Source organism: Hoplias malabaricus, chromosome 14 (assembly GCF_029633855.1).
Source record: "Hoplias malabaricus isolate fHopMal1 chromosome 14, fHopMal1.hap1, whole genome shotgun sequence".
NCBI classification, from domain to species: domain Eukaryota; kingdom Metazoa; phylum Chordata; class Actinopteri; order Characiformes; family Erythrinidae; genus Hoplias; species Hoplias malabaricus.
The window spans coordinates 11,516,471-11,529,529 of NC_089813.1; the positions used below are offsets into that span (position 1 = coordinate 11,516,471).

At 35.2% G+C, this 13,059-nt stretch overlaps 1 protein-coding gene across 2 annotated transcripts in view; it reads right to left on the reverse strand.

Moving 5' to 3' along the window:
- The window catches only part of mtor (mechanistic target of rapamycin kinase), a 97,553-nt gene that overhangs the window by 29,657 nt on the left and 54,837 nt on the right, over positions 1-13,059 (reverse strand). For both annotated transcript variants that reach the window (XM_066643360.1, XM_066643359.1), the window contains 3 exons: positions 7,702-7,777; positions 4,373-4,512; positions 654-754 (listed from right to left, as the gene is read on the reverse strand). In XM_066643360.1, coding sequence (XP_066499457.1) covers positions 654-754; positions 4,373-4,512; positions 7,702-7,777 — 317 coding nt within the window. The remainder of the gene's footprint in view (positions 1-653; positions 755-4,372; positions 4,513-7,701; positions 7,778-13,059) is intronic.

Below are 13,059 nucleotides of genomic sequence, written 5' to 3' on the forward strand. Positions count from 1 at the left end.
ATTGTAGTGTATTTTGATGAATGTATTTTTGCATATTCTTAAAAATATATTTAAGTATTTGACCATTTATATTGATCTCACACTGTACATATGATTCTGAAAAATGAACTAGTATACCTACTCATTAAATCTGATGATGGAAACGCAGCCTTGATTCATAATGGGTGCTGGAACTTGTTCAGTGATTGAAATTCAAGGAATAATTGTGCAGGGAGGGGATTTGTCAAAGCTTATTCTGCAAAATCCATAAGAGCTCCTTTAGTGTGCCATAATAAAAGTCTAACGCTATGTGAGGGTGCTGTGTTTTGACTTGGTGTGTCTTAATAGTATGCATTTAAATGAGTGTTTCCTATTTAGTGGTCAGCCCTTTGACAGCATTGGGTTTGCTTGAGACGTGACCAGTAAAACCACAAGTGTGGATACAAAGCTGAATAAAGGAAGAAGGAGCGCATAATTTTGCAGTGTGGTTTCTTTAAATCATGAAGCAGTAGCTTGTGGTTTATGTTATTATTGTCCATTGAACTTTGCTTAAAACAAATACCACATTGCCACATTTAATTTACATTTTACATAATTTACATTTAAACCACAAAATGTGTGGAAACAACAAACAGATACTGTTTTGAAATACCAAAATGAATGTGGTTTCTTACCCAGGCCCCAGGCTGCAGCAGCTGCCATGCGTGCCATTTTGGCCTGCGTCTCCTCACTGACTAGAGTCCACTCTTCACAACACTGTTGGTGTAGCTGACCCCTAAGAGCGAAGAAAAGACAGAGAAAGAGAGATGGTGGGTTTGCTTTATATCAGAAATCAATTAATGTGGCAGTGTGAAGGCAAAGTGAACCAGGAATAAAGCCAAACCATGTATCACATTTATGCTTTGATCCAGGCCTTAAGAACAGAATTACATGTAAAAACACAACTTTTACCTCATATGTATGTAATTATGTAAAATGCAGAATGTATGCCAAGGGTGAGTCTCCCCTTTGAATGCTGTGGCAAATAAAATAACTTGTTTATGGAATCAATGAAGTACAAACAATACATTTTCTTTTTTTTTTAAATATTTGGTAAAACAACTGCAATATCCAATGTCATTATTTGTTTTATAAATTAAGGTCCAGGCCTGGTTTGCTTCGGAAGATCTTTTGATTGTGTTGTCACAGCACTTACATGTTTCCTTTTTTCTAATAGGTTTAACTCATCTATTTAGAGGCAATTTATAACCCGTGTGTTAACAGGTTAATTTTCCAAACTTAAAACTGTTAAAACAACGTCATTGATTGATGAAAGCTACAATAAAAATTGATGCTCCTGTGATATGAGATATACATATCCATTAAACGTGTAGCCCTCATTGATTGTGAAAGAACATCCTCAAGTCATAAACCCAAACAAACTGATGGAGGAGATCACAAAAGCAATTTGTCTCCCACTGTAAGCCTAAGTCTGTGTCTATGGGTGAAACTTCACCATAAAATTACGGGCCTGTTGGAGCCTGGATGTGATAAACTGCACAACGCCATGACATCATATCACAAGCAGGAAGCATAAACCTGTAAAAGAAATGGCCCCTTGGAGGCCTGGCTGCAGTTTGCGTCAGTTGACACTGACGCAGATTTATACAACCTAAAAGCAGACTGCGTGTGTCATGCTAGACGGGGATGGGGCAAAAAGGGGTCGTAGTAAAGAGGGCCCCAAGATTAGCAGTGCAAGACGGCCCGCAGACGGCTTTTGGGGGTGAGGGCAAATTAAACGCTTTCCCAGCTGCCTGGAGGATAAAGTGGGCTAGAAAAACACACACAGTTCATGCTATAGTCCTGTCTAACACACTTATAAATATACACTCACAGAGACCGGAAAAAGAAGCTGGCCTACCCATACACTCACTGGCAGACAATCAGTTACGCAAACAGAACCCCTCTAAAAATCAGTAAAGAAAATCCTAACATGTGATTAGAGGCTTTAGCAACTGTCAGGACCGTTTTTTTTTAAACTTCCAGGAGAGGCAACTTCATTACTCACTTTCACAACTACATAACTCCCCAAATACATATTTTAGTCAAACAATTTATAGTTGCTACTGAATAATACATTTCCCCCAATTTTTTTATATGTATAGTTGTTACCTCAAGAACATTTAATGAGCATATATATCAAGAAAAACACTGCTTTAAAGTGACCTCTTATTTCAGAAATGTGGTCTATACATTTATTATTATTACAGTTATTATTATTAATAAAAGGCATTAAATAAGAAAGTAAGGAGTGTATAATTGTCCAAGTGTTACAGACCTCAGACACCAAAACTATTGGTTGATTACTAATAACTGTAAATTTGTGTTCAGTGGAAAATTGTGTATATTAAAAGTTTCTCTGAAATTTAATTTAAAGCTTAATAACTGAATTATAAACTTGGCATTGAAAAAGACTACTACATTTTTCAAAAATGTAATCTAGAACACCTTATACTCTATTACCCCAACAGAGGGCTTTTCATTTATGTGCACATTACAGTGACTATTAGTCAATCTAAAGAAACACATATAAATCCAGCAAGAACCTAAATCAACCATTTTCACATTATGTTTTTCACTAGGATTCTATTATAGGTTTAAAAAAAAACAAAAAAAAACTAAAAAAAAACTACACCTCTCTGTCATAAAGAATGGCAGGCAGCTTTCTAGTGTTATTATTAATGAATGAAGGCACGTTTGTTCATAACAAGCCAAGATTCTTTCAGGACCTTAGGGCATAACATTCCCATAAATTCAAAAAGACGTCTGAGTCATGTAAATATGATACGCTGTGACATTTATTTTTTCTTTTTCAAAAGAATATTTCACACTCGGCTAGGATTAAGGGTCCAGGGCCTTTGCTTTGTCACCACCTTTCTTTTTCAAGATTTATTCTGCGGCCAAAATTTCAACGGTTGATGAAAAATAATTAATTTGACACCATTTCAAATAAAACGAGAAAGCAGAGAAGATATGGGGAAGAGATTATGGGGATTTCGGCGAGGGTTTATAAGTAATAACACAATCCCTACTCATACATTGTGACTGAAATAAAGCAAATTTGCTACAAAGATATAGTATTATCATGTTCAACTATCATCACATGATATCTGACTTTTATTCTTGGCATTTTTCATCTTTTTCAGCTGTCACTAATGATTATATTCGAACGTAAGTTTGAGTTTACCAATTGATTAATCAGAGTTAGCAAAAAAAAAAAAAAAAAAATTCAAAAAACTCATAAAGAAGATATTTAATAAAAGAAGAGCACAAGAAATTTAAATATTCATTACTATTCAAACTGAATTTGGATCTAATCTAATTTCACAAAGTAACTCCACTGTTCTTGTGACTACCAGGAAATGGAAATCGAAACCAAAACCCTTAATAACCCTTCCTGTTAAAATAAGTCATAAGTCTGTTTTCTCAGAATTAGCCCTCAGCAATTGTGTTAAAGGAATTACAACCCTCAGTATGTTTTAGTCTATGACTCCACTATACACACTGTCCCCTCACATTTCCCTGCAACTGTGCACCGCTCCTGTTACAGGAAAAGGTCGCCATTTTCCTTTCTTCATGCCCAGTCACTCTGTCAGATTCCATCAGAGCACACTGCTACAGACTAAATGAGCAGGGACAAAGTGTGAGCAACCAGAAGTCAGGTTCACACCCCTTTCTCTGCTACATTAGACTCACGTTTCCATTGAATCAAACCCTACTCTGATCACACCAATTAACTACTGAACAATGTTTGAACACGCAGAGATGAAAAGGCTTGTCTAACCACAGGGATGTTTTTGAAACTTTGACCTTGGCACGGTAAACAGATAGTAAACTGATTTGTTATTTAGACAGAGGTTTAGCCAAATTGTAACAGTTCCAAGGATTATCTAAGCTTGTAAAAGTTTGTGATTTGTATGGGCTGTGCTGTTTTAACTGTCTCTGAAGTTTTCCAACTAACATGTTAAGTTTGAGCAAAACAAAAATTATATAAACCGCTCCAACATAATGATTCAAATCAGAAATCAAAACTAAATAGTATTCAATTTTAGTTAGGTAACAGCTAGAGGATGACTGAAAGAACAGCACAAATCTGGATCATATCTGGGTATAAATACATATGTTTTTCTTTTATAAATGATACACATCGCTGTAAAATCCTAAAGACTTACTTCTCACAATGTGTCTCTGTAGGCAGTGCATGAATGTATTGAATGATTTGATCATTACTGACTTAAACTGTAGTAACAACACAGCACCTACAATTATTCAACCTATTACCCTATTGGTTTTGAATACTCAAAACTATGACTGATCATTTCACTCTCAAGTAATAATTTGATTATACACCTACCATTCACCCAGCGCCTCTAAACAACGCATGCGGCCCAGGATGAGCTCAGGGTCTTCTTTGTTCATATCGATCTTCTTGTCATAGGCCACTAGTGCGTCTTCCCACTCATGCAGCTTCTCATACCATGTGGCCTGGATCTCCTAATACCCAGACAAAAGTGTGATATTTTAGTACAAATATTATTATGGTCCATCGAAATACACCCTATATACCTTTTACTGATTTGTTTTTTAAGCAATGATTTTAAGTACTAACAGAATGAATAAACCTGAGCTTAAATATAAAATAAAAGACATTTCACAAACAGCTCAGGGTAAAAGAGGGAAAAAAACCTCAAATCAAAAATTTCACCCTCTAATAAAATCAGTTCAGTGTTTTAGAAATATATTCAAATGAAACAAGTTGATTTGAAATTAAACGCTTTTCTTAGTGTTTTGCTTAAACCCAGTGTAATTTTTCAACTAATTTCAGCCTTTCTTTAAATGTTTATATGCAATTCATTTTCAAACATATTGTGGAGTACCAACAATAACAAAAGATATTTGGTAAGAGGTTATTTAAAGTACGACAAATAGAGCACATCCTGGAATACTGAAAAACCAGGTCCAAATTCTAAGCCAGACAATGAGGTACAGGAAAAAGCTTTTGCTTGAGATTTAGAATACTACAGAATTGTATGTTTATTAAAGCCCAATGCAGAGCCTTAGGAAAGACTACATAAAATAACCTTACTGTGGAACTTCCACAAAAGCAATAGTTCATAAATCAGCCTGATGTCTGATATCCTCTTGTCATTTTATCACAAATAAATAATTAAATAAATAAATAAAAAGGAAAAATAAAGCAGTCAAACCCACTGGGTGGTCTTTATTTTTGGACCTGCCACCTAGGTTATACAACGATGACAAAAGGGCATTTCCAGAGAAAGTAAACACGAACACGTAAACACATTGTGATTTTGATTGCTCCACTATTGGATGGCCAAACCCACCACAATGACAATGACTCACACAATGTGATTTTTCCTTCAGTGACATTTTGAATTCAAAGCCTCCAAAAAAAAATATTCTAAAAAAAGTGTGAGAGCCTATGTGCGGTGAAAACAGTGACAGATTCTGAAAGCAACTCTTTGGTTCAGGACAAAATTTGTAAGAATTTTAACATGAAAATTTAGTGGCATTTTGAGATTAAAGCAGAACTCTTTGGAAATATTTACATCACTGAAATGAACACATTGACCCCATGCGTCTAGGTCATGCTGTGAAGTGAAGAAAAATGTTTTAATCTCAAATTTTTCTTTTCAAAATTAAGAGAAAAATTATCTATCCTTTGGATAGACTGTACATGGACCTAGACGAGGAAGCGATATGAAGCATAATACTTTTGTACTTGAGGGTCAGTTTAGGACAATTATCATTTCAATCTAAAGACTGCAGACATTAAAAAATTGTTTGGGGGGGAAAAAAAAACAATAATAAAGATTTGCTCAGAATAGAGAATGTGGACCATTTTTACCTGCTGTGTGAATGTTACATTCTATTGAATTGAAGCACTTTGAACATTTGAAAATGGCAATAAAATGCTAAGCCTGTAGTGTACTGGAAGATGGAAAATAATATTTTCATATTTTCAAAAGATGTGTGACTTGTCTGTCCAAATACTGAAGTACTGAATTGCAAAGTAAAATATCAATAAATTTAGTAATGTGGCATGTGAAAACAATCTTGTCTGATCAAGTGAGCTTCATCTGTATCAAAATATTTAACAAATTGTAAAGATATCAAAAAGCTTTATAGTATTATTTTGTGCAGCAACATTCGAAGTGTTTACAAGTGCCCATTTTCCGCAGTAAGGTCATTTATAGTTCATGTTCCTTGAAATCCATTAGTCTTTCTTAACATCAGCTGCACTGAACAAGCGATCACCTCATAAATGTCCTGAGCAACACACAATAAGAGAAATTGTAAAATTACATCTTGAAACAATTGCTATCACAGGGAGAAGCAGTCAGGCATTAAAACAAAGAGTATGTCTTTTAGGTTACGCAACAAATGGAGAAAAGTGGCTGTAGTCTTCCAAAGCAAGTTCTCATTAGTGAACTTTTTTTTTTTTTATCATATCTGGACCTTGTCCTTATGGACAGCATTTGATGACTTGAAGTACACTCAAGTCCAGAAGCTTAGATATTTCACCTCTAATGTCAAATGAGAAGCAAATAATTGCATGTCCAATTTCCATCCAAATTCGTTACATAATGTGAAGTGTACATTACAAGCTGCACTAATGATCTCATTAACTTTATGCTTTTTTGTTACAAAACAAAGATTTTTTTATTTTAAATATATAATAAAACAGTGATTTCCATGAAGTCCATCATATTCCAGGCAAATTATTACAAATAGTGCAAGGATAAAAAAGTGCACTGATGATTACATTATTTATTTATTCATTTATTTATTTTTTAACAAAAACATTAGTCAGTTGGTAATGAAAACTGAAAATGGTAATTTAGTGAGAACACCACTAATTTTCAAAATGTATATGTCTGCATAACACAGAAAAGTTTTAATTCAATGATATATAAATATGCCTGATGCTCAAAACCAGGGTTTCCCAACATGTGGGTGGCGGATTACTAGTGGAAAGCGAAGAACCATCTGCAGGCTCATCTGTAATATTCTTTGTGACACATGATGGCAGAAAAGAGAATCACAGCCTTAAAATGCAGAAGCTTTGTAGAAACAGGGTAGAAGCAGAACATCAAAGCTGTCAAATGACCAGGGCTCTGCACTTCTAGTGCTAAACACCAGTGTTAACTGTCCTACTTGCATAAAATTGTTACACATTTTGGTTCCTGTGATTTAACTGAAATGGAGAATATGTCTTTTAAGCGATTGTTTCTTAATTCTAATATTCTCATTTTTTTGTGTAAGCACTTAAGAAGAAAAAGGCAAAAACCCTTTTATATAAAACGGTGAGGGTGTTTTGTGACTTTACTCCATTGAGTAAATAAAATGGTCATGTCAATCTTAGTATTTTACACTGCCTCAACACCCAGTAATTATTCAGAAAGTCCAAAGCATCCAAAAAGAGTCTTCACACCACACAAGACCCAAACTTTGGTTCAGTTTGATCAGAGGCACCTTACACAGGTGTTATTTGGGTTCAAACCACACTATAAAGTCAAACACCCCAAGAATATGCCTGACAGTTTACCAACAGGTGATGGATTTTTCAGTTGCACTACTACTTTAGGTAAAAAGACAAAAACGAGTTCTTAAAAGTGCTACGAGGTTTGTACACTTAATTGTAGTGAAACAAGCTCTCACCAGTTCACCAAAGTGCTTCATGGCATACTCCAGCACCCCTGATGCGGCCTCTGGCTGCTGCAGCTTGTTGTTGATGCTGCAAAGAAAAGAAAGACAAGAGAGAAGCACTTTAGCTGAAGAAAAGTTGAATCTGGCAAACTAGTGGAAAGCCTCAGAGGAGCTGCTATGTTTGATTGATAGTAGCTGAGGTCACCCATACACAAATATCAAAAATACCGACATGGAAGGAATGAGATCCAGACAGCACTTCCACTGTGTGAGTGATGGTGCTAGATGCTAATGGTGGAGAACAGAAGGGTTTTCAATGAAGAACAATTGTATAGTTTAAATACCTTGCATGATATGGTTAGGTATACATTAGACACACATTACACATGCATCAGGTGTAAAATTATGATCCAAAATCTAATGCAGACAGATAACATTTAGCCCAAAACCTCTGCTGGACGATAAATCATATTTTTACTATTATTGTGACATAAATGTCGAGGGCTGCTATGATGAAAATTATGCAAATTTATATAAAGGAATTGGAAGAAACACAACATTAAAATCACAATAAGTGCTTCATCCTTGTGTTTGGCATTAATATAAATCTACAGTAGTGTGAAGCAGTCATGGCTGCTGTCACCAAAAACCTGCATCACCAGGATAAGAGATTTTAGAGAACAAAATACCCATTTGATATGTTTTGGTACACAGAAACTAAATAAATGCAGCAAATAATCAGTAACTTTACATTGCAATATTCAGTGTTATCCATAGATGCATAAGTATTCAGTGAGATGTTTTTGTACATTCTTTTTGAGCAAAGTTTATTCACACATCCTTCCAAGGCATGTTTCCACTAATCACAATGTCAAATCAGAAATAAATAAATTGGACACATTATAATTAATGAGACTAATCAGAACTTGCATGAATAATTTTGTGTTCAGGTTTCCTGAGATTTGAGCTTTGAGTCTATTAGAAAAATTTTAGAATTGTGTCAGTGAAGTGTAGAGCAGAGGAGCTGGTGCTCGTCCGATTTCGGAGACAAATGAACCGTGTTCTATCTTTCTGCCATGTCCACGATCCCTCTAATACCTATTTGAAAACTCTCCATCTGGAACTATTCATGTGTAATACAAGTCTGTATTTCTCCTCAAATACAAACTGCACACGTGCCAGTAATGTCTGAAACACAGTAGCATTTAAAACAAATTTGTGGGAGGTTCTGACACAAGATGGGAGACGTTTGAAAAAGGTTACTGACTATATAAAGGACATTTAGCCAGTCTGGCGCTATACATATATTACAAACATAAACCTGAAGCCAGTCTAGGTCAGCACCACATGAGGAAAGGTGAGAGGAAAAGGCAAGAATGGACCATTCTATATGGAGCAAATACATCACATGGACATCATGTCAAAGACTTACTGTTAAAATGTGATGTTGTACAGTTATGGTAGGATTAGTGTCATTCTTTCATTTCTGTTTAGCTTTGGTAACCTCAAACACATGCTAAAAGAGTAAGTAAAACATCTTTGCTAAAACTACAAGCACTCACTATAGGGGGCTGTTTGAGAACTGTACTCTGGCTTGTCTTCAATTTCCTGACATTGAGGCTATATTCAGTTTCAAAGATAATATTTCTCATCACTAGTTGTTCCTACATAACTCAAGGCATCTGTAACAAATCTAGCAATGCTGGGACTGTATCACAGAGATATATCTCAGCTATACTGGAAATTATGAATGCATCATAAATTGTATTTTTTTATATTGTTTAACAAGGCAATAAAAAAAGTCTAATAAGAACCATAAATTCAATGGCCAATTAAAAACACACCTGTTAAAGCCTGTGTTAAACTATTAGCTTGTAAAATATTTGGGATTGCTATTATTAGTTCTCTCTATAATCAGTGTTGGCAGGGTTATACAGAATAAAATATGCACCGTCAAATCGTAACTTTACAGGAGAAAGAACAACAGTCAGAAATTGTGAACTAGAGGAGGAGTTGTAATTCAGTAACATATATAATTTGTTTTAAAGAAAATATACCCCATCAAACCTCTGCTCCCTACAGTGCCAGCAAAATACTTGACATCACATAAAGGCTATAAAAATTAAACTTTTTTTTCTGCTGGCATTTCAGGTAGAGTGTGCAATTTAGAACCAGTTTTCTTCAGTGAGGTTCTAAATGTCTGGAACAAAGAGTTACTGTGCTGCCTCAGCAGATATTCCATGCCCAGTGACACAGCCTTCTTCATTTGCAAAGGATTCATCATTGCCTTGCTGTCACAAACCCACCACCATAAAAACACACTGCTGTGCCAGTGAGGTGCGCAAGGCTTTTGCAATGACCTATGCAGAATGCTGCATGGAATATTACTCGCCTTTTTTTGGAACACTGTAAATGGTGTCTTTTTTCCTGCTTTTTAAAAGATCTTGGGGACAGTAAACAATGACTTGCTTCAGACGAACCCTCCCTGTTGTAGTCATATGGATAGGCATGCAATCCCAGAGGGATATTGTGAGTTTTTTAAGTCATTTTTTTTAGTTACGAAATCTCGACAATTTACACTAAGAAAAGACTTACAATGTCTATAAGCATTTAATTTTTGTTACTTGGAGCAAACCCCAATATATTAACACTGCAACTTTTTTGACTCCACTCTTTAGAGAGAACAGCAGAAAGGACAGGGACAACACAACTAAACAAAAACATCTAAAGTAGATGATATAAAAAGTCTAATGACCTCTACAGCCCACACTGTACTGTTGTTATTTCTGATTATGGCATTACCACACACATCATTACAGCATTGCCGCACACATCAGGTCCAACCCTAACAGGAAATTTGCCATGGTAGCTGTTATTTAAATTTGGTCTTTGGTCTGGCACATCTGGATGAACCTCTCAGAGATAAGCATAAACACATGTCTTATGACTGACAGATATAAAAATTCCAAATACCTACAAAGAGCAGAACTGAGGGGATGAGAAAATGGGAGGAAAAACAGAGGTGAAGGCAGCGATGGTCGAGAGAGCATTGCTTGTGTAAAATGTAATTTTAGATGCCATTCATCATGGAGGTTGGTGGCATGGCAAATGAAGTATACATAGTATTGTCTCTGATTTATCATGTTATAAAGATGTCAGAAATTTGAAATATTTGAAATGAACCAATAGGGCTACACTTAAAATAAATAAATAACTACAAATACAATGCTTTTTATTTACCATTTTAAAAGACTGGACTACACAAAATCCATAAATACAGGAGTAGCTACATTCTATAAGAAATAAAACATTCAGTGGGTCAGTGTTCTTTAAGTCTTAATCATATCAACAACAACATACTCCACAAAAATATATTATGAAACAAAATGAATAACCAGGTTCATAACAATGACTTGTGACACTGTGATACTGCATCTATGCCAAATAGATTCAATAGTTAAGGACAACTGACATTCTCTAAAAATAACTAGTTCCAATATGAAAGAGGATATAAAGGTGGTATAAAATCATTTGAACACATTTGGATACATGTATCACTCTGCTTCAAGCGTGTTCTTCAGCTGTATTAAGAATATCACACGAGAGGGAGCTTTCAAAGGCATCTCTACATTATCAGCAGCTACCTTGAGCCATAGAAGATTTTAAACTGTTATACAGATTAATGTACATGATACAAAGCAGCTGGTCTGTGGTAATGTAGACCTACAAAACGTAGTGTGCAGGAAAATGTGTGTAGTTTGTACACTTTATAAATGGTTTAGAGTTTATTTATTAATGTTTATTAATTTGGTTGTAAACACATTAAAATTAATTAATAATCATTTAAAACACACATATAGAGAGGATAACAGTGACCTGTTGTTTGCCAAATAGTGAACCCACATCCATCTACATAGTTAAACCTCAGACCTTGCAGAACACTGACCTTACTTTGTCTTCTTTATCAGTCGACATTACGCCTGTCAGCTTCAGCACATATTTGATACAATCTTTAACCATTTAACCACCATTTAACGTGAATCAATTAATCACAGATAGAATGTCTTTGTATACATTGATGATAATGTGGTGTAGCTTAACATATGAAATTACTAAATTCATATTCTGTTACCCTTTCTATCTCTGTGCTAAAAATTATTGTTAACTAGGTATTAGGAGTTTATAACCTAACTCTTAATCACATTAACAGATTAACTATTAACAGATTTTCAACCATTTGTAAAGCTTAAAGCTAAAGTGTAGTCTTATTTTAAAGTGGCACCACTGAATCAAAATTCAATAAAAAAAACAAATCATATTTACCAATAAATGGTCCTTGTAGAACTCTTATATAAAATATTTCATATATATGTAAGTATATCCTAGGATGGCTCTCCCTTTCCCTTCTCCCCTCTGTAAAATATCAGCTAATGCTGGAGTCTATTATCTTAAATAAAACTGGACATTTAGTGGTCTCCTCCAAGCGTGTTGAGCAGTCCTACTGGTGCAAATTTATTTTAAAACGGTGTGAGAGCACAATTTGCAGATTTTTATCATAAATTGAAGTGTGGTGTGAGTGTATCGTTAAGCTCCTACTTACCATGACAACTAGCCCACCCCTAGTCATAATTTTCCTGCTGACAAACATAGATACCTTGCTAAATAAAGAATTCTGATCAAGAATCAGAATTCTAAGGCAGAATGAGCATTTTTTTCCTTATACAGTTCTCATCATAATGCTTTTCTGCAAATACACTTAGCCTAGGCCAAGATCAAAGTGCAAGTCCACATGGGGAAGAATCCCAAAAGTCTCCTTTATGAGCGTACCTGCCATTAACCTCATGCCAAACACAGCATCTGTTCACAGGCTAATGACATTGCATTCCTGTGTTAGCACTTAACTAGTTTTAACCACAACTTGTCCTTCAGTTAGCCAACTTTAAAACGCAAAGGCAATTGGCCAAGCAATGACAATGTAATACAGAAAACTGCTGAGCTGCTCCACTGGAGATGTATTGCATAAGAGTTAAGTGCAGGAAGCTGATGACTTTCCAACATTTAGTTTTTTAACTCAAGGTGGACATTTCCATGTAGGTATCATTGTAAAGGAACTGCTGGATAGGCTACACTTAGAGGCATCTCAACCAGGCATCCATTTTAGGGCAGCAGAATCATTAAGGTGATACTAGTATTTGCATTCATATTCATATCAAATGGAAAACCCAATGGAAATGGAAAATCTCCAGAGTGTGTCTCAATATCAATTTGCAGACCATATCCAATTACAATTTTTGTTTACTGTGTTCTATACACATTTTGAACAATGACAAACCCAGTGGGGCTTTTCTGTAGGTGCATTGACAAAATCTG